This window comes from Hippoglossus hippoglossus, chromosome 8 (assembly GCF_009819705.1).
Source record: "Hippoglossus hippoglossus isolate fHipHip1 chromosome 8, fHipHip1.pri, whole genome shotgun sequence".
NCBI lineage: Eukaryota > Metazoa > Chordata > Actinopteri > Pleuronectiformes > Pleuronectidae > Hippoglossus > Hippoglossus hippoglossus.
In genome coordinates, this window is record NC_047158.1 from 22,146,063 (window position 1) to 22,169,224 (window position 23,162).

The 23,162-nt window shown below is 45.1% G+C and overlaps 1 protein-coding gene and 1 long non-coding RNA gene across 2 annotated transcripts; one reads left to right on the forward strand and one right to left on the reverse strand.

Moving 5' to 3' along the window:
* The first annotated feature begins 1,107 nt into the window (after positions 1-1,107).
* On the forward strand, positions 1,108-13,940 carry LOC117766182. The gene is made up of 3 exons (XR_004614679.1): positions 1,108-2,416; positions 11,438-11,449; positions 13,918-13,940. It is a non-coding gene; the product is annotated as an uncharacterized LOC117766182 (long non-coding RNA).
* Positions 2,509-21,841, reverse strand: cpt1cb (carnitine palmitoyltransferase 1Cb). Its single transcript, XM_034592931.1, has 19 exons — positions 21,193-21,841; positions 17,996-18,138; positions 17,423-17,562; positions 15,782-15,959; positions 15,588-15,689; positions 15,339-15,476; positions 15,143-15,220; positions 14,550-14,657; positions 13,941-14,028; positions 13,592-13,787; positions 12,037-12,225; positions 10,612-10,717; positions 10,168-10,284; positions 5,290-5,454; positions 4,705-4,833; positions 4,445-4,600; positions 3,641-3,754; positions 3,465-3,557; positions 2,509-2,796 (listed from the first exon to the last, which is right to left on the reverse strand). Exons 2-19 carry the CDS (start codon positions 18,134-18,136, stop codon positions 2,689-2,691), a joined length of 2,346 nt encoding a protein of 781 aa, XP_034448822.1. The 5' UTR covers positions 18,137-18,138; positions 21,193-21,841; the 3' UTR covers positions 2,509-2,688.
* Positions 21,842-23,162: the final 1,321 nt, after the last annotated feature.

Below are 23,162 nucleotides of genomic sequence, written 5' to 3' on the forward strand. Positions count from 1 at the left end.
ACATTCTTATAAAAGAAATGATAAGAAGCCCTTAATAATGACACCAAGGGAAAACAGATTACAGAGCTGATTGGTAATCGGGTGATGAGTTTTAACGTAAAAAAATGATTATAAGTGTCTTTTGGCTGGAAAACAGCGTGATCGTGAATTTCGGTGTTACTCTGGCGTTCCACAGTTTGGGGAACGAGGCACAAGACGACCTGAGACACTAATAGAAGCCACTGTGGTCTGAGGTCAGCAAAACGGTAAGGACAATTTTAGAACAGTTAGAAAATGTGAGCAGACGAAGACGGAAGGTTAACGACGCCTCGACAAAACTAGAAGATTTCTATCCAAACTTTCTAAATCGTATTACGAGCGAGGAGCAGAAATCATGTTGTGGTTATTCACACTGGTTCCATGTGTTACAGTAAATGAGTTATTAGCTTTTTATGGAATCAGGGTCACTAATACTTTGTGCTGGTGAAACAATGTTGACGTTGCACATCACCTTTTGTGTGTGTAAAAAAGCTGTGTCGCTATATTTATTACACGTTTTAAATTGTGTGCAACTTCAGACCTTTTTTCGTGGATGTGAACGTTTTGTAGCTGTAGAAATATTTTGTGGATGTGCAAAAATATGTGAATGTGTCAAAGGTTTAGGGTTAGCAAAATATTTCTACAGTAACAAAACATCTTTACAAATGTACCAACAAGTTGTACAGCTACAAAAACTTCTTTACACACAAAAGGTGACTATGACTATTAGAAGATCATTGTGTCACAAGCACAAAATATGAGTTTGACCCGAATGTGATTCCAGATTTTTATCATCGCACACGAGAACCGGACGACGGCGATTATCTGACCCACGGACGGACACACACACACACACACACACCTACCTTTCAGGAGTTGCATTGAATTTAAAGTTGCATTGAAACGGTTTAACTGAATCAATACTTGCCTTCAGGCACACTCAGGTTTCTTAAACACGGGTGCGTCGCTGTGTGAGGACTGTGTCACTTGACACTTTAAACCTTTGGCCTTTAAAGCAGTCGCCTCAGTCACAGTAATGTTTACTTTAAGTCTGGAGCCTTTTATTCCTTTCGTTTACAGAATTGACTTCACTTCCTCCTATTGTGTATTGGTAATTATAAAATGGATTGGCAGGCAGAGCCTCATCAGGAGCAGTTTGGGAAATAAACTGAGCTTTCGATACATTTCTTGGCAGCTGAACAAACCGAACTGGAGATCGAGGAAACAGATGTGGGGCTAAAGAAACCCAGCGATGTGGAACTTGGCCTGATTGAAAGCAGTTTCCAGAAAGATGAAAATAACTGGTTCAGTATGTGAGAGTAAGAACATGTTTCCAAACCTTAAAAACAGCAGAAAAACATCTACACCTCAATAAACCGACCTGAGAAGTTAAAAAAGAAAGTAGTTTACACTTGTTTATTTATTCCTTCCCTCCCTCCTTCACAGGGCTGTAAATAAAACTTCAGTATGACATCGAGTCGTCACCTGATCCAAAGTAGATCCTGACAAACAACAAAAAGTGAATCTTGTAAATCTAAACCAAGGTGGCGCAACCAAATTCAAAACTATTTTAAACGAGGAACCAGATGAATGATGCATGAAACAAAATCGTATAAAGTAGAGGAACTATTATTTTGTATTTGCTTTTCCACAGGGCTGCATTCCAGCCGACACCAACAACCAGACACATCTGAAACTAGCCACTGCATTCCATGTGGACTTTGTCCTGACACAGAGAATCTGGGGTTTTTACCTCTGAATGAGAATAAAAAGCTCCAAACCAGTGGGTGAACTTTACATTTTCTGCCAGTTTCCCTGCGACACTAATGCACAAAGAAAACCAGCAACGCACCAACCAGAAGTTGATGTGAGAAACAGGAGATCCTCTGATGACATCTGCTTTGTGTGCGTGCGTTCGCCGGTGCCAATGTAGTGTAATCAAAAACATGTGATCCGAGCAGAGAATGTCCAGCTGCGGGGATGTGGGAAAGAGAAGCTGACATTCTCTGGAGTTCTTGTTGGTTGGAGGTCTGATCGTCTCACACGTCATTCCTTCAGCTTTTCAGATTCGCAGCGATGAAACACAATTCTCACACTTCATGACCCCGAACTGTTTCGACACATTGGGATCAGCTGCAGTGGGATCAGCTGCAAAGCGTCATTTCACACTTACGATGAAAGAACACAGTTTCCTCTTCGCTTTTATTGAGATTTAGGAACTCTTGAATCGTTCCACTTATTCTGAGGGAGATTTGTCGACCTAACATTTCCCCCAAACGGACCTTCACTCCCTTTTACAGAAATAAACTAAAGTCTATGTGTTAGTGCCGAATATGAGGCCGTGTCTAAACAGAGAGGAGTTTGGCCGTAATGTGAAAGAATTAAATTTATTGCTCAGGTGTGGCCGCATTCCATTGTTTCTGATAAGATCCAACAACAGAAATATGTGTGTGAGTGACAAGAGCCTGGAGCTACGTTTGTGTTTCACCTGAAACAAAAAGCAACTTGTCTCTTCTCCCTTTGATTATAAATCAGTAAATTCCCTCCTTTCAATGAAAAGAATGCTTTCAATTCATGTCCTATGGCAGTTTTTTAAATTAAAAACGGCCTCTCTACGGTTTCTACGCTCGTCGACAGGGGAACACGTGCGCACCATGTGAGACGCCGTGTTCAGAGGAGCTTCTTGGACTGAGGCTTCGAGGTTTTGGCGTCGGGAGTGAGGAGAATCATGATGTCCTGGAGGGCTTTACTTATCTGAGCTCCGAACCTGTGGGAGTCCTGAAAAGCAGAGAAGCAGAGAGAGGAATTGAGGTTGTGAGAAAAGGGAAGAGCAGAGAGAAAACCACAGAGACAGAGAAGGAAGTGGAGAGAGAGGAGAAGTGGGTAAATGTTTAGGACAGGATGGATGATAACGAGATTTGTGATTTCTGTCCTGCAACTTCATCTTCTCACAGAACGACGAGAACGCAGTGCAAATCAGAGGCTGGGGGAGGAAGTGGAAACACACAGCGAAGCTCTGCACGGTTTATCACGTCCTGTCATAACAGCTGCGGTTAAACTACAAATAGAAAGTGATGCAACTCTGTCTCATGCTTGGAGCCGTGCACCTCAACTCTGTAACAACCAGTGAAAAACTCAAGTACAGCTAATATCACCGCTGCTGTTGAGCAATAATTCAGTTAACAATATCTCTGCTTGCATCGGGCCTGTGGCTGGCGACGGTCCAAACACATTTGTCAGATAGCAAGCGTCAGGTTGAGTTACTGCACAACTTCATCTTCACTCGACCGAGAAGGAATTAAATCAACTTCCGAGGTCATCTTTTTCCATCGAGGGTTTAAAAGGTGCAGAACAGCCGCACTCACAGGGTTCCTACAGAAAACCACTTCACAGAATAACGAACTTGTATCTTCAATCATAGCGCGGAGTGTAAGTTCAGTACTCACGGTGTCACTGCAGGAGCGCTTGGACGACACGTGGAAGTTGATCATATCCTCGCCCACGATGATGTAAGAAACGCCATAACCGTCATCAGCAACCTGCCGGGAGCAGACAGATCACATGACATCAAAGCCTCACAGGACACTGACTCTGCAGCCACTTCACCTCTGGAGTTACTCACAGGTCCGAACCCGCCGCCCAGCGACACGAAGTCAGGATGGTTCTTCAGGTCGAACAGCTCCATCTGCTGAACTGGGGTCTGACTGGTGGAGAGACGCCACGGCTCCGACAAAACCTGGAATGAAGACATCATAGAAGTGGCTGACTTCATATACTTTCATCATATTATTTCAATATCATGCAGTATCCAATATTAGTAACTTTAGCATTTCTACCTTCGGCCACTTTAGTCGAGTTAGTGTCTCGGTCTCATGTTACTCATTTATACTGTTATTTACCGTTAGGCACTGGTTTTAAATTACTGAGTATACATTTAATATTTTGATTTCATTTACAAAAGTATAGGTTATTACCTTTACTTTTATCTTTACTTATATCTTTATACTTAATTCACTACATTCTATTCTACATTGTTGATACTGTCATCTTGGAGCAAGCTGACGTAAGAATTTAATAAAGTCGTATCGCATCTTATCTTTTTCTCAAAATCGAACATTCTTGATGATTCTGCCGCCAAGAAGGAGCTTAAAGGAATTGTTGTGCAGGTCACTCTACACAACCTGCAGTCTTGTGATCGGGAGACAAAAGGTCAAAACCTACACAATCTGTCTCCAGGACAAACCTACACAATCTGTCTCCAGGACAAACCTACACAATCTGTCTCCAGGACAAACCTACACAATCTGTCTCCAGGACAAACCTCCGACTGGTCCCCGAACTACACGAGAGGCCACACAGGAGTTTACGTGATCCAGGAACAGGAGGTGAAGTGGGATAGACACTGACACAACACTGACGGATGTACCTCTTTCAGGAACGGGGACTCCACCCCCAGGTATTTGGACACCACGTACAGACAGAAGAGGTGTCGGTCAATTCCAGCTCCAGTCATGGCCATTCGATAGAGGTTCTGGTGCCTCTCTGAAGCCAGTTTGAAGAGATGCCTGCACTGCTCCTGTGTCTGAAAAACCAAGACACACATCATCCAACACCTCGACGTTTAGCAGAAATACAGCGCTGGACTTTAAGAAGCTCCTCCTGTAGAGAACGGGAGGAGAACGGTACCTCTCCACGTTCCAGAGCTTTCACAAAGGCAGAGCTTTCGTTGGAGCAGGATCGAACCGTCTCCGTGCGGCCCTCCCTGAACAGACGGGTCATCGACGCCTCGTAGGTCAAACAGAAACCCCCGCGATCCTGGAGGAGGTGGGGAGGAGAGGTTTGAGATCTCAGGTGTGTCAGGATCATAAGACTGGTATTATTTAACTCTTAGAAGAAGTACAGTGAATAAAAGTTACTGAATAAGTTAATAAAAGCTTTCCACACATTTTAAATATACTGAAGCATCCAGTTGTTACAGTGACGAGGGGATAATTATTAAATGTGCACTTGAGAATCACACTGAGTGAGTTGCTTTTGGATTTTTATTCGCCACTTCCTACTTAGACATTTATGATAATCAAGTCAAAGTTTTTAATAACCATTTCTGTAAAGTTTTTACAATGCTTAGATGTTTAGCGCTGAACATGAACAGGATGAAACATTATTCCTAAAGACATGTTGGAGCAAATAAGATTGTAATTTAGAGCACGTAAATTATTTTCTACTGTGTGTGTGTGTGTGTGTGTGTGTGTGTGTGTGTGTGTGTGTTACCCTGTAGTATGCCAGCTGTAAGCTGATCTGTATGAAGGCATCTGGGCTGACGCGAAGCTTCTTGATGCGTCCTTTGCCGAAGTCTCTGAAGGGGAACACGTGACAGTCCACGTCATCTGCGATCACTTGAGCCACAGCGAGGGATCTGTGCACCTGATCCTGAACCTGGGGGGGGGGGGGGGGGAGAGAGAGACACTTCAACCAATCTGCATGTGTAGGGAGCTGGAGGAAACACACAGAAAGACAGGGAGACGGGATTCGAACCAAACAGAAATTATCCTAATCTTTGACATCCTTGTTTATGTGAAGGATTTAAAGACTAAGTTTATGTTAAAGGGGACATATCATGCAAATTCCACTTTGTTAGTGCTTCTACAGGTTAATGTGGGTATCTGGCTCATGTCTCCCAACCCAAAAACTCTGGGGAAAAAACACTCGCGCGTTTTGTTATAGTTCCTCTAAGTCAGAAACGTCATGCTTGAGTGACTCGATTGAGCTTCCTGGGTTTTGTGTCGTAACAAGGAACTGGAAGTCTCCCTACATGGTCTTGGCCCAACCCCCCCCCCCCGTCCCCCCACACTCGTTACGCCGGGTTTACACCGGAGGCAGCGAGGCTGAGAGGCAGCGCAGCGCCGTTCCCAAGCGCGCAGCCGCCGGGCTGTTCACACGGGACGAGCATTTCTCCGCTGGTCAGCCCGCGATTCACTCACATGTGGCATTAGTCTGGATCGTTGGGACTGGGAGGCTGCAGCAGTTGCTCGGGAGCGACCGCTCGCTCTCCCGTGCGTGAGCTGGAATTTGTGTCAGCGCCACACAGCCAGCAGTGTGGAAGACTTCCGCAGTGTTCAGCGCTACTGTAACACTGGCACAAACACACAGAGCCCCCCCACTCGTTACGCCGGGTTTACACCGGACGCAGCGAGGCTGCAAGGCAGCGCAGCGCCGTTCTCCAGCACGCAGCCGCCTGGCTGTTCACACGGGACGAGCATTTCTCCGCTGGTCAGCCCCATAGACTGTATATATAAGGTCAGCCCGCGATTCTGCTTTCTCCGCTTGTTGTTGTACCCGTTGAATGTCGGGGTTCGGGGGTAAATGATGGTCTTCATAGCCCCCCCCCCCCCCCCCCTCTCTTTCTCTCTGTCTGTCTGCTTGTGTGCTTGTAGTGGGGGGGCAGAGGGGGACATTTAATTATGTGATTGGGAAAATTAAAACTCCAGGACAACAAGGGGAATACAAAGTATGGGATGCATATTTGATAATTTATATCATATAAAATATGTAATTTATATCATTTAAAATCATGGGGGGAGAGGGGGGAGGGGGGAGCTGGCTCATTAGCATTTAAAGGAACAGGCACTCAAAACAGGTCGCTCTGTGGAGGGCTGTTTTATACAGGGTAAAAAGGAGCTGTTTGAAATGATCCTTGTGGTATTTTGACCAAAGTATGTTACAGACATTTCATTAAGACCCCAAGGAACCATATCAACTTGTGGTATGGTGGGCATGCTATGTCCCCTTTAAGGGATGATGTGCTCGATATGATATAGAGGAGCCAGGAAGCTATTGAGGAGCCAGGAAGCAGTTAAAGAAACAGGAAAAGGAGTTTTAGAGAAGACTCACTCCCCCAGGCCCGGCTTACAGCGCACACCCTGACATAAGCTGCTGGAACTAAATGAGAAGAGATGAGATTAGAATAATGTATCTGGAGCTGGATTCAGATTTTTACAGTGTGTGAAAAGTCCAGTGTGGAAAGTCCAGTGTGGAGATGGACCGCTCTGTCAGACACGAGCCAAAACAAAAGCTCTGAGCCAAGTTCTTATCAGTGAACGTCATTGTTTGGTTTCAACATTCGCTTTTGCTGCAGGAGTTTATTATAGATTAGAGGGAGAGGACACACAAAGCCACCGACCCACCCACGCACACATTTACCTGCCCCGTCACAACTGACACAACGTCCCGACAAACAAGGACCTTTAATCCAGAGCCAGCAGATCACTGGGCAACACAACATTGTTCTTTATGGGATTGTTGACGATTACATTCGTCAATACAACGCCTGGCATTTATTTTCTATTGTTTGGGGAATTTAGTAAAATCAGACGTCAAACCAGACGATAAGGAGCCAGAGGAAAGTGAGTTTGTTACTCTGGAGGTCGTAACGATTCTCTTTATGACCGAGACGCCACACGAGATTAAAACAATAAAGACAAACTTTCCTCACTCGACTCTGGTGTCAAGGCAGGAGGCAAAACATCTGTCAGATAAACTATAGATCTCCGTTAACTTTGTTAAAAGGAGAATATGAAACACGACACTTTACAGTATTTTAAAGTGTCCGTTACTGGTTTCACTTCTTCAGCACGGTCCATGTGCTTCAGATCCAGAATCAAGGCTCACAACCAGGTTACTGAGATAAACAGGACTTCTCACATATTCTACCACTGCTTCTGTTGTTTGTGTTATTATATTGCTTTTTAACCATTTGTTTGATTTATTGCTGCACTTAACCATTGTCTCCTGCAATAATCTGTTTAAATGTCTTTTATGAAGAGTGTAATAAAAATATATATTATATACTTTAGACACAAGTTTACATAAAATGTGTAACGGTTGAACTGTGAGAACAGGAATCCTGCTGTCAGCTAAAAGATGTTTCCAGTGTCTCAACAAACACAAAACCACAAAGTGACTAAAGTGGTCATTAAGTAATGGAGAACTGTCTCTTTCTCTTTTCAAAACACGCTCATTCACTTCACTGCACTTTAGTTATAGTGCTAAATCATTATATTGATATTGTTTCATCACTCAACCCGAGTCATTACTACACCCGAGGATTGTGGGTAGTGTAGCATTTCTTCTTGACATCAGGAGTTAAACACGTTTTTCTTATAACGCAGTTGAATAAAGTCGGACTTGTGGCTTCTACAGAAGAAAACGACATCATTTCACCATCTCACAATGGAGGATAATCAAAATGCTTCTTGACAAAACAAAGAGATTACTCAGATCAGGAACCATGTGGTTGAGCTCAGCTATTAAAGTGACGGGGCGCTGCAGATGGACGATAATGTGAAAGTGAAATGGATCTGGGTGAAAGGAAGAGCAGCAGGGTTGCTCAACCCGCCGGCTGTTTGCCGTGGGCTTACTCCCAGTTGGGTTCAGTGCCAACGAGCAGCAGCATCTGGGAGCTAAAGTGAAATGGTTTGTTTTACTGGAAATGCCTCCAGTTCAGGAAGTGAATACCAAACAGTGCGACAGAGGGGTGAAGGAGGGAAAGTCCCTGGCATCCCCTTCATCGCAGCCATTTTGTCTGAGGTGTGAGTCACTCAAACAACCTCCACACACACACTCACTCATGAACACACACACACACACACACATATTGTTGTGTGTTTTGCACAATGTACTATTGTGCAGCTGCAGCAGCTCATTGGCTCAGGACAAATGTCCCCATTGGGACAAAAAACTAAATTCTTCTGAAGTGAGGTTTGTTATTATTCTTTATATTATTTTTCATACTTTTATTCCCTTGTCTGCCTCAATCTGACCAGCTGCTGTTAACGGGTGACTTTCCAGTGTGGGATGAATAAAGTTAGATCTTAACTTGTGCATCGTCATTAATATAACGTCCATAAGCCTGACAAGTGCATCCTAAACAGTACTGTTAGAAACCCAGGTAGTCGTGGAAAAAGCAGCTTGTGAAAACAGTTCATGTAGAAGTTGATAAGGAACAGAAATGTTTATCGCTCTCGGCGTCAGGAAGTCATAGGGAGGGGAGCGAAACTGGAAGAAGAAGATAAGAGCTTGTTTGATGAATACAGCATGCAGGTAATTTCTCCTTTGGACGAACTCAAACTAAAGGATAGAGGATACGCACAAACATTTGATGATTAAAGCTGCAGATGTTCTAAAGGAATCAGGAAAAAGACAATCATCAAGTCTCCTTCAAACCGAAGAGGAGACAGAATCCCGCCGCTCTGACAGAACCAGAGTATCTCATGTAAATCATCACTCAGATTCACCTTAAATCTCTTACTTTATGAAGAAGTTAAATTTCAGTCTGCCGTGTTATTTTGATCCGTCCTGAACTTTCGTTAGTCCTTCCTGTATTTGTTTTGCCTGGAGACACACCTCTTATATAGACACAAGAGAGGAAGGAAGGATAAAGTCTATAGTCCGTCAATTGTTTAATGATTCCTCAGGCTTCGCTTTCATTTGCCGTCAGGAAATGAGCTTGAATTTGTGGGTCTGTCTTTCATGTGAAATGTCAAGACTCGTTTTGTTTGTAAAAATACATTAATCCAACAACTGCAAGACAACACTATCAACTGATGTTAAAAAGTAAAAATCACATTCATCATTTGATTTGTCTCAACTGTTTAAAAAGAGCCGAAACATTGATACACACTAATGTGACACAACTCCGTGGAGGACGTGTAGTGTTTAATCACAAGGGGACAGCAGATTGGACTCCGTGTGGAATTTTTCAGGATACAGTTAGTTGAAGTGGGGATTTTAACCGTTTAACAGTCAATATTAGCTTAATGATTTTGTGCACCGCCACTGATAAAAAAAATAAAAAAAAACGAAAAACACAAAACCTAGGTTGGGTAGGAGGTCGTTTCCTGTGTAACAGCTCGTGGCATCTCGGCATCAGGAAGCCAGGAGAAGACGACGAGGTTCAAGAGCTTTTGGAGAAGAAACGACGCCGGTGGCGATGCACAGATCAACCTAACGACCCAGGATCTGCCTGAACGCGCCGCACACGTTCCTGTTGTGAACGTGTTTGAACCAGAGAATCTCTCTCTCTCTTTGTTTGTGTACATTTATAACAACGTATGATATGATCACAGAGACAATGAGCACACACACACACACCTCTGAGGGAATGTCCCAGTGGAGCCTCTGCGGGTGGGGGAGCGAGCGGTCCACTTCCCCTTTACAGTGGCCGTCCTCAGTGTAGCCCAGCTGGAAGGCGTCTGTGGCCAGGGTGTACTGCAGGAGAGAGACAGACACACACACACACACACACACACACACACACACACACACACACACACACACACACACACACACACACACACACACACACACACACACACACACACACACACACACACACACACACACACACACACACACACACTTACAAATCAAACATACACAGGGTTCATGTCACCGCTGCTGGTTCAGTCGTGACAGTGGGAGGACGAGGGCATCTCACTTTTAAAAACACCTCAGAGTTCACAAACTAAAAATCGTTCAGGCAGCGTTTTCTGTAAAAGTCTCAGTCTGGAGTCGTATCATCACGGACACACCCACCTCCCACAGGTGAGCCACGGTGGGAGCGTCCGCCCACGAGTGCTCTGCATTCAGGCCGCTCTTCCCGTTCTTGTAGATCACAATAGAGAACGATTTATCAAACCACCTGCAGGGCGGGAAGAAAGAAGAACTGTTCTTTTACATGCATTAATCCAAACACTCATTTTCTATTTGAATTACTATTACTACTAAAAAATATTCACACAAAACAGCAGCTGGAATATTTTCTGCCTTTTTACATGTTTTATTCAGGTAATAAAAAATAAAAAAAATTACATTTCCTGAATAAGATGAGAATAACTAACAAAGAGGGATGAGGCCTTGTGATGATTCATTTAAATTGATCCTGAAGGGAAAATCTGTTGTTGAGACATTTCACACAAAACCACAAATGTAAATCTCAGGAGTGAAGTTATCATGTTTTTGTCACGCGACTGAACCACAACAGGGTTTAGAAGTCAAAGTGTTACTGAGCCTCGTCACCTCGGCGGAGTGCTCTGTTGTTCACGTGACCTCGAAACTAACCTTTAACGAATCGAGCCGACACAAGGGTTTAACCATCAGCCATAACATTTTAACCATCCGAGGTAGACTCACCACAAACTAAGAGATCGTGACATTTTGGTGATATTTTCCTGCAGAAGCCACAAGTCCGAATTATATCAACTGTGTTTTACTGGTGAAGCCAAGGAGAAGTACGACACTACCCACAATCCTCAGGTGTGAAAGCGGAGCTCGCCGTTACCACGAAAACCAACAAATAATAAGATCGGATTATTCCTCTTTCTGAAATGCTGCGTTATTTTTAGGGGAACAGAGTCCGAAGGTGAAAATCAAGGTCCAATTTAAGAACCTTGAAGTCTCGTACCTCTATTGCTCTGAATCAAATGAAAGCCTGACCCTCCGCTGGCTCCAGGAATTAATTCGATGAGAACTTTCTGGGTGGTCGATGGAGAAATCCATCTCTGATTTTGGCCGGTGATGAAAGATGAACTGTAAAAGTTTTTATGAATGAATTATAGTATTCTTATAAAGGCTGCTGTTTTTTTTAAATACAAAAAATGTGAACGTGGTATGTTAATGTGTGTGACGGATTTGAATGGGCAGTGGACAAAGAGACACATTCAGGACAGTGTCAACAGCTCATAAGGACTGAACGGGGATTTGTTGTCCTGACCTATGAGACACTGATTGTGCTGCTGCCAAGCGTCTAAGAAGGTCAGAGAGACAGGAGAGGACAGAGGAGGACGGACGAAGACCGATGAGGGCAGGGGAGGACGGACGGTTGTTCAGAGTTTAAATATCCCCATGATGAATGTCATCGTCAATCATCATCTGTGGATTTCAGGATTCAAACGCAAGCAAAAAGCCCCTTTGGGTTCATCCTGCATCCCAAGGCCTCTGGGAACTTTGTCTCCCGCTCACCTGTCATAACATTTCCCGTGGAGCAGCGACTTGGCGTAGCGGTCCAGGTTTCCCACCGGGTCGTCCCCCTTCATGCCTTGCTCTTCGTCGTCCAGAGTTACGAAGAACGCCGCCCTCTCGATGGCATCCAGCGAGCGCTTGTTGATGCCGGAGCTGAAGTGCTGCTTCCTGATGTGAGACCAAGGGACCCTGGGAAAGGAGGTGACACACAAATCTGTTACCAGGGTGACCATCAGTCCCGAGAACATGGAACTGAGCCCAAACGCTGCCATAAACCCACAAGACACAAAGAGTCTGAGGAGCAGAGTTCATCAAAGAGGAAACAGCAGATGGGCTTTATCAGCCAAGTTACACTGAGATCAGCCGACATTTATCAGCTGGTTACAACCTCCTCAGTTTTCATTCCAACAAGGAAGAACGACTTGAAATAAAAGATGTCAAACTCAGGTTTCAGTCAACTGGAGAGACGTTTGTTATCATGAGCGTCCAGGAAGAGACGAGGCTTTCTACAGGTAACTGTTATAATGTGACACATAAGCATTTGCACAGAAACCTTCAATTTTCACATTCACCAAATTATGATTTTTTTTCCTTCTTACAAATACACAGAAATAAACAAGTGGTGCAAGAAATGGACATGCTGACTGTCTGTGAAACCTTGAATTGAATGTCTTTGAACTCCATGAACTTTGCTTCACTCTGCGAACATCAGAACTGGCTGTGATCCAGCTCTGAATGGAAGTACCATTGTTCGATGCATGTCATGACTAGATTACCACAAATATCTGAAGCGGTGAACTGCATCACATTGTGGTGTCGAGGTCCCAGCTGAATATAGACTCCGATATATCACGACCTGAGATTTCTTCAGACCGGAGCTGTCGTGATCTGCAGTGATTCAACCTGATAACCTGATAAAGGTCACAATGTCCAGAGGAGCTTTGTGGACTTCAACTTTATTATAGATCAATTACAGATATGAACACGTCTAACATGGAGGAGGAAGTGCTGCCTTATATGGTTTTATTAGAGCATTGATTTGGATCGTTTGATATCTTCATCACTCAAATACGCAGCGGTGGGTCCATCATGTGTACGTTATTTACAGTTTTCTAAAGACAGAAACGTTTGTTGAATCTGACGCGTTGGTACAAACTCAACTGAACACATGTAGCAGAAATAACAGTCGAACGCGAACATGTTCTTGCGCATCGAGCCAAGACTTGTTTCAATAATGTAGCAGCAACTCATCAGTTAGACTCCCTCCAATCAATAAGCTTCATGCAGCACAGAGAAACTCTCGTCCTCATTTGCTCTTAAAGTTGAAAACACGAATAGAAAGTGTGTGTGTGAGAAAATATAATGAGGCTGGTGTGGTCCGACTACTCTGGTGCCCCCCAGTGGTAAGACATGCATACTGCATCTTGAGTTTATTCAATTATAGAAACACAGCTTATCAATAAACTCATATATATATATAAATATAAAGTTTGTTAATCTGGATAATTGGACTTTACATCGTGCTCACTTTACACACACACTCCACTGTTCCTACCTGTCTCCAGCAGTGAGAGCTCCCAGTTTCTCCTCGCCAGTCTGCGGCGGTGAGGTTTCGTCCAGGATCCTCTGGACCTGGAACTCGATCTCGCGTGGACACAGCAGGCGTCCTGCGCGGTACACCCACAGACGGAAAAAGCGGCCTTTGTGGTAAACCGCCACGAACTCGCTGTCCTGCCAGTGCTGCAGCACATCTGTGGAGGAGAAGACGGTTAGAGCCAACGGGTTCTGTCCTCTCAACCAACCCAGTGTCCGAACGTCAGCGGACAGAATTTGATCCAACAAACAATAACGTACATGTGCAGTGAGAGTGTGTGTGTGTAGCTGTGTGTGTGTGTGTGTGTTACCGGTCTCTTCTCCTGGAGTGCGTGTTGTGTTGAACATCCTCTCACACTGAGCGGCACACAGAGGGATGACGGTGCCTGGAACACGACTCTAAACACACACACATTAATATTGATTGTTTAATGTAACACTCATAGTTTTTTCCTGAACTAGAAAGTAAGACCATGATACATGTGGAGTTACACACATGCAAAACAGAAAGGTTAAAAAAGGTGCATAAAATAATTAAAGGCCTCCTAACATTTTCTAATCTGCAATATTTACTTCTATGTACTTTTATGAATGATATCTGCATAATGATCTGGGAGCGTGTTGCTCTACATCCTTTGCAAACATGCCCTCCCCCACACACACACACACACACACACACACACACACACACACAACACAAGCCCTCCCACACACACACACACACCCTCCCAAACCCACACACACAACACAAGCCCTCCCACACACACCCTCCCACACCCACACACGCCCTCCCACACCCACACCCACACACACACACACACACACACACACACACACACACACACACACAACACAAGCCCTCCCACACACACACACACACACACACAATTCAGCTCATTAATCAATCCGTGGAGTTTTACCGGTTTGAGTTCCTCCCGGTTGACTTTGCGGCGGTACAGCAGCAGAGCGGTGATGGTGTTTCCTGCTCTGGCGGCCTGCAGCGGGGTCGGGGTCACATACAGAAAGTCCTGGACAATCGAACACACACAGGACGTTAGATTTAAAGCTAAAGATCATGACAGTAAGAGGGGGCACAAGCTGAGGAGGGGGTTGTAACGATCACTTAATGAATTAAAGCTTCAAGCAGCGTAGAACAAATCAGGTTTAAGGGAGATCTGAACATACACTGCGACGTTAGAACAACTTCCTGTGTCGTGGCGACACATCACAATTTTGACTCCGCGCTTCGGATGCGATGATCTTGGGAAAATTTTACTTCTCTAGATTGCACAGAGCGATTTTGAAGTGAATCTGATTAATATACGACGTGTATGACTTCGTCAGTTTCAAGAACTACAGGATGTCGAGGAGTGAAAGGAGACGAGGAGGCAGAGACACAAGCCGGATCAGAGCTGAAGAATAATCAACGTTTTCTCTCTTCTGCTCCAAACGAGTCATGAAACCCAGATCGAGTCTCTCTCTCGGTTACAGAACAGACACGGCGGCAGGTTACCATCCCGTAGTAGTTGCTGTTGACCATGATGGGACCTCTGCTTCTCAGGTAGATGAACTCCTCCCACCAGTCACTCACCTGGAGACAGAAACATTAAGTTCGTTCCTCATTCAAAGCAAAAGGAGGAAATACTTTATTCAAAAACACAAAAGAGCAACTGGACCCTGTGTTTAAAATGCAGAACATCCACACTTACATAGTTAGTGGCCCACAGAGCTTTAAGCTTCAAGTAGCGTTGGAGACGGTTTCCCAGACTGGACTCGAACTGGTTCCCGAGTTCGGTCATCCGCTGGAACTCTGGGTCCGTCAGCAGGGGGCGCACCGACTCCAGGTACTGAGAGGGTCAGTGGACATTACTCATTTAGATGAAAACGTGCACAGAGGAGATAAGGGGTGAAGATGTGCATGTAAACGTGCACAGGTGTGTGTGTGTGTGTGTGCTCACCCTGTTCAGTGTGTCTCTGATGGCAGGGACAGGCAGGTGAGGTAGAGACGTCTGGTAACTGTACAGCAGAGGCTTCCTGCTCGATAGCAACCTCAACAGCGTCTGAGAGAAACAGAGCGACACGGAGACAGAACCTCAGACCTGCACTGAACTCTGGGTAATCTCCTCTATCCAGAGCGGCGGCGAAATCTTACCACCCAGACTTTGGTGGTGTTGGAAACCCGGCCGTGCTGCTCGAACATCCACTGGTGGTAGGAGAGCAGCAGCTTGAGACAGAAGCGGAGGGCGAGGATGAGGGAGAGCCACAGCAGGGTGCTGAAGACCAGCGCCGACAGCATGGTCTGACCCTGAGCGCTGAGCGACACGTGCAGGCTGGGAAGACACACACAGGTTATTGATTGATATTAGAGTTCGTCATATATAAAGCTTATAAATGGACTTTATTTGCAGATCAGGTCTCAAATGCCACATTACTACTGTAATCTGTAGATATGCACCACAACAACCAGCAGGGGGCAGCACATCGTACACATTAAGACTAATTTATACTATAATTAACTATAATACAGATGCAGGGGATCAGTAACTCAGTTCATCTATTCCACATCTGTCAAGTCACATTTTGAGAAATCACACAAACCAGGAATAAAGAACAGAAAAGCAGAACACAGAGTGTGACAATGTGGATGTGACGAGTATCAACAGCAAATCATATTAGGAAATAATAATAAATGTATTCAGGCTTTAATAAACTGACAGTGAGGAACAAACACAATGTGATCAAATATGTGAATAGAGGGAAACACTGAATTATATATATATATAAAAAGATACCTTAAACAAATGAATACAAATATTATTGGTATGTTATGATCAACTTCAGAAGTTGGGGGGGGGGGGGTGGGCGTGGACAGTGACTCAGCAGCGTAGTAAAAGTCGTTAAAGAGCCCGGAGGGAAGCGGGTGAAAGGTGACAGACACGCCCACGCGATTCATCAGCTCCAGACGATATTTACACTCATTCAGATCCGTGACTCAGAGTTTTGAGGCTGAGGACGATATTGATTCATATAAAAACATAAATCTGGTAACATGTTGGCTGATGTTCATGCCGGAGACGTTTTATTCACTATTTAAAACATAAAGTTTGTAATAATCAACTTGTGAGTCACTTGCTGGTGAAGTCTTGTCTGGTTGGTCTTTCACATGCACAACCCAACAGGAGATTCTCCACTCAGACACGAGCACATACATCCTGAGATATATATTTGTATTTGTTGTGTTTTTTTTAAAGTTTTGCCTCATCTTCATCAAAGCGCCCGCTCATTCCCAGGGAATCTCCTGCTGGTTCCTCACATGAGCCCAGTCGGACATTATCTGGAGTTCTTACCCGGAGGAGCTGGAGCATCTCATCTACCTTCTCATATACACCTCCCTCCAGAGATTACCCAGAATTCAGTGCAGCTCTGAATGCAGCTTGAGTTGTTAGAGATTTGACTTTATTATGAGACAGATCACAGTGTGATGGTCATAATCATCAGCTTTGTCCTCCTCCACCTCCACCACCACCTCCTCCTCCTCCTCCACTTCCTCCACCTCCTCCTCCACCACCTCCTCCTCCACTTCCTCCACCTCCTCCTCCACCTGTCGAGGCCCCTGAGAGTTTCCAGTGTTCACAGCATCATCACGTTCAAACATGACGACGCTCACGTTTCTTCTCTTGTTGTTTATCTGCTTTGTGTGTGTGTGAGTGTGTGTGAGTGTGTGTGAGTGTGTGTGTGTGTGAGTGTGAGTGTGTGTGTGTGTGAGTGTGAGTGTGTGTGCGTGTGCATGTACCTGAGCGGCAGGTGTTGCTGTATCTTGTCGATGAGCCCCATGCTGGGATCCGAGCGCATGTACATGGTGGCCAGGATCGCTATGACGACAAAGAGCCAGGAGGAAGGGCTGGCGGGGTACACGCCCTTTATCACCCTGTTCTGTTACCACAGAAGAAGAAACAACATTATTCATCCTAACGAGGTGAAACCTGAAGAACGTCCGGATTCCTGCTCTCAGAGAAAATCTGAACAACTGACGCTCGGGGACATTTCTCCATGTTGACATGGACTCAGACAGACTGACGGGACGAAGAGACCTGAGCTGGTTTCACAGCAGCGTCCGTCCAGCGGGAGGACAACAGTCGTGTCAGGACATGTCAGCAGAGACTCATCATTTTAACCTGCTGAGGATTCACACCCTGTAATGAAGCCGTCTGCGTTCAGCTCCATCACATGAATCACATCCCTACCTCCACCCGGCCTCACGCAACAATACAATGTCAAATTTGAGGAAGTGCATTACACACGTGCGTGTGCAGACACACACAAACACGCAGCTCTGGCTGCGCGTAGTGATTTCTCCGTCACTCACCCTGATGCGACTGACTCGCTTCTTCCAGGATCGGACTCCTGACAGGTAGATCTGGTTCAGGGCCTGGTAGGACAGCCGGAGGTCGATGCCCTCTGGCGTTATGGTGAACTGGAACGCCACCGCCTGGTGGGCCTCCGCCATTGCTGAGGAAACAAGGGAACCAACATTTAGACTAGAGAAAGAAATCACTGTCATTCTGGATATAAGTGTGTGTGTGTGTGTGTGTGTGTGAGAGAGTGAGTGTGTGTGTGTGTGTGTGAGTGTGTGTGTACTTGTACTGAGGACATTTAGATCAGTCCTCGCTTTTTCAAAGTTTGAGGGTTAAGACTTGGTTTTAGGGTTAGAATCAGGTTTAGATTAGGGACTATAGGGAATGTGTCTTCACTAAGATAGATGTACGTGTGTGTGTGTGTGTGTGGGGGGGGCTGTGTGTGTGTGTGTGGGGGGGTGAGGGGGGGCTGTGAGGTCCTGCTCTTTTAAAAAGCTCAGTAACTTTCAGCTGTTGAAGAGGAACGAGGGCTCTGGTTGTATTCTGGTTGATGACATGACTATACAGTAACTCAACCTATAGAAAGAAGGTCAAGATATAATCCCTATGAGGTGCGTCTGTGAGCATGTGTGTGTGTGTGTCTGCCTGCATGTGTGTGTGTGTGTGTGCATGTGTGTGTGCACATGTGTGTGCATGTGTGTCATCTCTTCTCTCTGCGCAGCCATGCGACTGAATGCTGCATAGCTCTCACTTCCCACTGCTGTTTAACCGTTTGTCCGCGAATGTGTGAACGAGACGGAGAGAATGAAGGTGGGAGGAGAAGTGTCCTCGTGTTTCACACTCGCTCTGCACATTCATCTGAACTTGTCTTGGCCAGTTCTCCAATAATAAACCTGCACCTGCAGAGTGATGATCAGCAGCAACACACTAAGATCATAATAAGAACCTGTCCTTCCTGCTCTATAATCAGCTCTGCTCCAGGTTCGTCTGATGACCACACTACTCTGACGTTTAGAGTACATGTGTATGTGTGTGGACAGAGATGGTTTTAGTTTGAAAAGGCTGTTTCCAAATCGTAGTCGTACGGATGCAGCTTGTGAGCGACGTGCAGTGTTCAGGAGACAGAGAGCTGCTCTGGAATCTGGTTGTTCTCGTCTCTACAAACTTCAGACTCTTGAGAAGGAGACAATAATAAAGGCTGGGTGGGAGCGGCCCGTTCGGGTGAGGACAGGACACACCCACTGACTCTCAGCTCCAGTTTGAGACTCTTACCTTCACATTACTGAGCTAAGCTTCTGATTCTTAATAAACTAGAGACCTGGGGAAAAGACAAATCCAAGAAAACTTAAAGACCTTCTCTTCTTAAACAGTTTAAATGTCTTTATTATCATGGTGTGAACCAAACTGTTTCAGCATAAATCTCTATGTCATCGAACCCTTTAGACAGAAGTGGTATTTAAAACCTCAGGTAGCGGAGCATCACTTCCTGCTGCTTGTAAGATAAGACTTCTCAAAGAAGAAAATAAGAGAAGTGGGACTCGTCTCTGAAGCGGTAACATGAAGTGATGCAACAGGATAAAGAAGGTTTGACTCTTCTTCATGGGTGTTCAATTAAAGACGAAGCTGTCAAACGGGTTCGACCTGCCGGGGCGGAGAAGGAGCCAAAGCTGCAAAGCTCACTGCTCGTGAGCGTCAGCGGGCGGACCACAACGACGGCAGGAAGACGTGTGTACACACACACACACGCACACGCACGCACACGCACTCGCACTCACAGGTTTACATAGTTATCCTTGTTACGACTTTGCAAAACTATTCATTGTGGAACAGCCTCAACAAACCTCAACCTGAACCAAATCATACGTAAACTTAACTTTAACCAAACCACAAAGGACCACTGACCTTAACCATAACAACTAAATCCTAAAACCAGTGAGGAGCCTACACGTCTCCACACCTTCATGACTTCAGGAGGACAATACAGAGACTTGCATTAACTTCCTGTAGACTCATTTGAACTTGAACCACAGTTACTCCTTGTTTAATCCTAACTGTGTAAACACAGTCAGGTCCCCACAACACGGGCAAACCTGGCCTCCACACGTACTCATGTAGGTGAAACCAGTTAAAGCTCAGGTGTGAACACTGAACTGGAACCACTGGGACTCATTCATGACATTATCAGAAACACCCGACTCATGATGAGACAAGTTCAAACGTCGGCTGTGAAGAAAAAGGACTTTTGTTTACACAGTGAAACTCAAACAACAAGCGATTGAGCTGCTTCAAAACTTCTCTCTCTGTTTCCTCCTGTTAACCAACGAGAAAAACCACAAGTATCCGAACCACGTGACGGATGTTTCTGTGGAAGTGCAAACCGGGGGTCCAGTGTTTGTCTCTTTTCACGGTTTCATCCATGGAGAAGATTCTCTTCAGTTTCCAGCTCAGTGTGAATCCAGGGGACGTTTCAGTGTTTGAAAAGAGAAGCAGATCTGTGCTAACTTGTTATTAACATCCTGAAGTAGAAAACCAGGAAAAAGCTTCAAGCTAATTTCAGATTTTTATATATATCATAAAAATATATATATAATTTTAATATATATATCATTTTATCTTTATCATTTGAGTTTGTGTGAAACTTTATTTACAACCCCTGTTTGTTTCTATGTGTTTGTTGTTTTGAAACTTTGTTGAGGAACAAACTTTATTTAAAAAGGACTTTTTGTTACAAAGTGTCCTGAGTACAAACCAGTTCCTCAGTTGGTGCGTGTCGTCACCACGCTGCTCCATCCCCGCACGGGCTCTGCGCGCGTGCACACACGTGTACACACGTACACACACACACACACACCACAAATCACGCACATAACCCGCACGTTAACCGCACACATGTATGAATGTTACACGCGCCTGATGGAGCTGTGAAGCCCTTTTATAAAAATCCCTGCTCCTGCTCATGCACGCGCGCGCGCACACACACACACACACACACACACACACACACACACACACACACACACACACACACACACACACACACACACACACACACACACACAGCTCCATTCATGCTCAGCACCATCCCCACGCACCGCGCCGTGCACGAGCGCCAAACACAAAGCAGAGGATAAAATGAAAGTGAAGAAACGTTTGAACACAGAAGAAGAAGAAGAAGAAGGAGAGGAAGAAGAGGAACAGAAGATTTTACCTGAAGCGAGAAAGAGTTTCCTGCTGAGGATTCAGACACAGCCGTGAGTTCGAACCCCTCCCTGTTGTTCTCAGAGAAAGTGGCTCTTCCTCTGCAGCCCAGCACCAGCGCTCTGCACAGATGGGTCCACAGGAACAGGATGTGTCACTACATGCACAGAGCTGAGGCCCTGCCTATGAAGGCGTCCGGAGGAGATGATAAATAACGCCTCCAGACATTAGTGATGATTAGTGATGATTAGTTCATATTAGTTCATATTAGTGACATGAATGAATATTAGTAGTAAGTGATTTCCTTCATATAATAAGTTTGTAAGAGTTTTAACCAACTTCATTGTGAACAGTACAGAGGGTATTTGGAGGAAACTATACATTTAAAGAAAATAGAATTCATGAAAAATGAAAGATGAGTCAGACACACACACACACACACACACACACACACACACAGTCTCTATAGTTGTGAGGACAGTCCCTGACATAATACATTCCCCAGCCCCAAACACTGACCTATTTCTAATTTTAACCCTAAAACCAAATCCTAACCTTCAAAAAGGCCTCTGAATTTGTGAGGACCAGCCGAAATTGTCCTGATAACTAAGGAGACTAGAAAGACATGTGCACACACACACACACACACACACACACACTTCACTAATGTGTACAAACACACTTGAAGTTACTCTTGTTGAGGGTTAAGGGCAGAGGATGTCACACCATGTTAAAGCCCTATGAGACAAATTGTGATTTGTGAATATGGGCTATACAAATAAAATTTGATTGATTGATTGAAGTATCTGCACACAGTACTGTCTCTCTCTCTAGATACAGTAGAGGGAGGTGGATGAAGTTTTCCCTCACACTATTAATCCCTTAGTCTTATTATTATTATCTATTTAATGTTTTTACTGTTAACCCCCCCCCCTCCCCCCACCCCACCCCACACACGTGGTGTTGTATCTCTGGGCATGTGACAAATCCGTTTTTTGTCAGAGTGAGACCTCTTTCCTGTTGTTCCAGTCTCCGTTGCAGGAGGCTGTGTGTGACGTCACAGGCGGAGACCGCCCCCCTCTGACACATGGAGGAAATGTTTGGTTCAAATAAAAACCCAGAAAAGAGGATGTGTGCAGAACCAGCAGGTTTTCAGCTCAGAGTCCGAGCTGCAGTAACTCAGAGGAGAACCCTGACCTGACCTGATGTCATCACAACACTGTGAACTTTATCTATTTTATCTTCAGTGTCTTTGACAGTTTCCTCATGAGCAACATCCCTGCAGGTGCTGTTTCCTCCCTGCTTCCTGTTCGGTCTGCAGGAAGCAGGTGCTGTTTCCTCCCTGCTTCCTGTTCGGTCTGCAGGAAGCAGGACAAACTTCCAAAGGACCTGAAGCTAAATAAAAACACACTTTTAAACACACAGACAAAAGCTAAAACATTGTTGTCGTCACGATGGTTACGATGACTCGCTTCACCTCCCCGGGACACAGTTAATGTGATGTGTTCCACATCATGAGACACATTCAGGTGTTTGTGTCCTCGCAGGTCGAACCCGTTTGACAGCTTTGTCTTGAATCGAACACCAATTTGAAGTTTTGCACTGAAACCTCAAACACACGTTTTTTTAAATGTGAAGAAGAGTCGGTGCAGTTCACCAGGAAATCAGGGTCATGGAGGCCGAAGCCAGAGGTCAGGTCTGCGTGGTCGGACAAACTGCAGCACAAGACTTCTGGAAACTCTAATGCTGGTGTCTGTCGAAGGCCGTCTGATGACAGAGGGAATCTGCAGAGGGCGAGTTACAGGGATGCAGGCCTGGACCACGGAGATGAAGATGAGGGCCTGGTGTGATGAAGCACCATGAGGACGACGAGGAAGGAGGCAGCGTGAGTCTGACGTGAGTCCTGGAGTTCACGTGGATATAAAGTACTTTATAGTAAATGTATTTCCTGATGACAGTGAACTACAGTAGTGATTTAGT

Coding starts and splice junctions, on each gene's coding strand:
- cpt1cb (XM_034592931.1), bottom strand. CDS start 18,136: ATGGCGGAGGCCCACCAGGCGGTGGCGTTCCAGTTCACCATAACGCCA. Junction 13,788..13,940: donor CACTCCAGGAGAAGAGACCG/GTAACACACACA, acceptor TCTCCTCCACAG/ATGTGCTGCAGCACTGGCAG. Junction 4,834..5,289: donor TACAGCTGGCATACTACAGG/GTAACACACACA, acceptor CACCTCCTCCAG/GATCGCGGGGGTTTCTGTTT.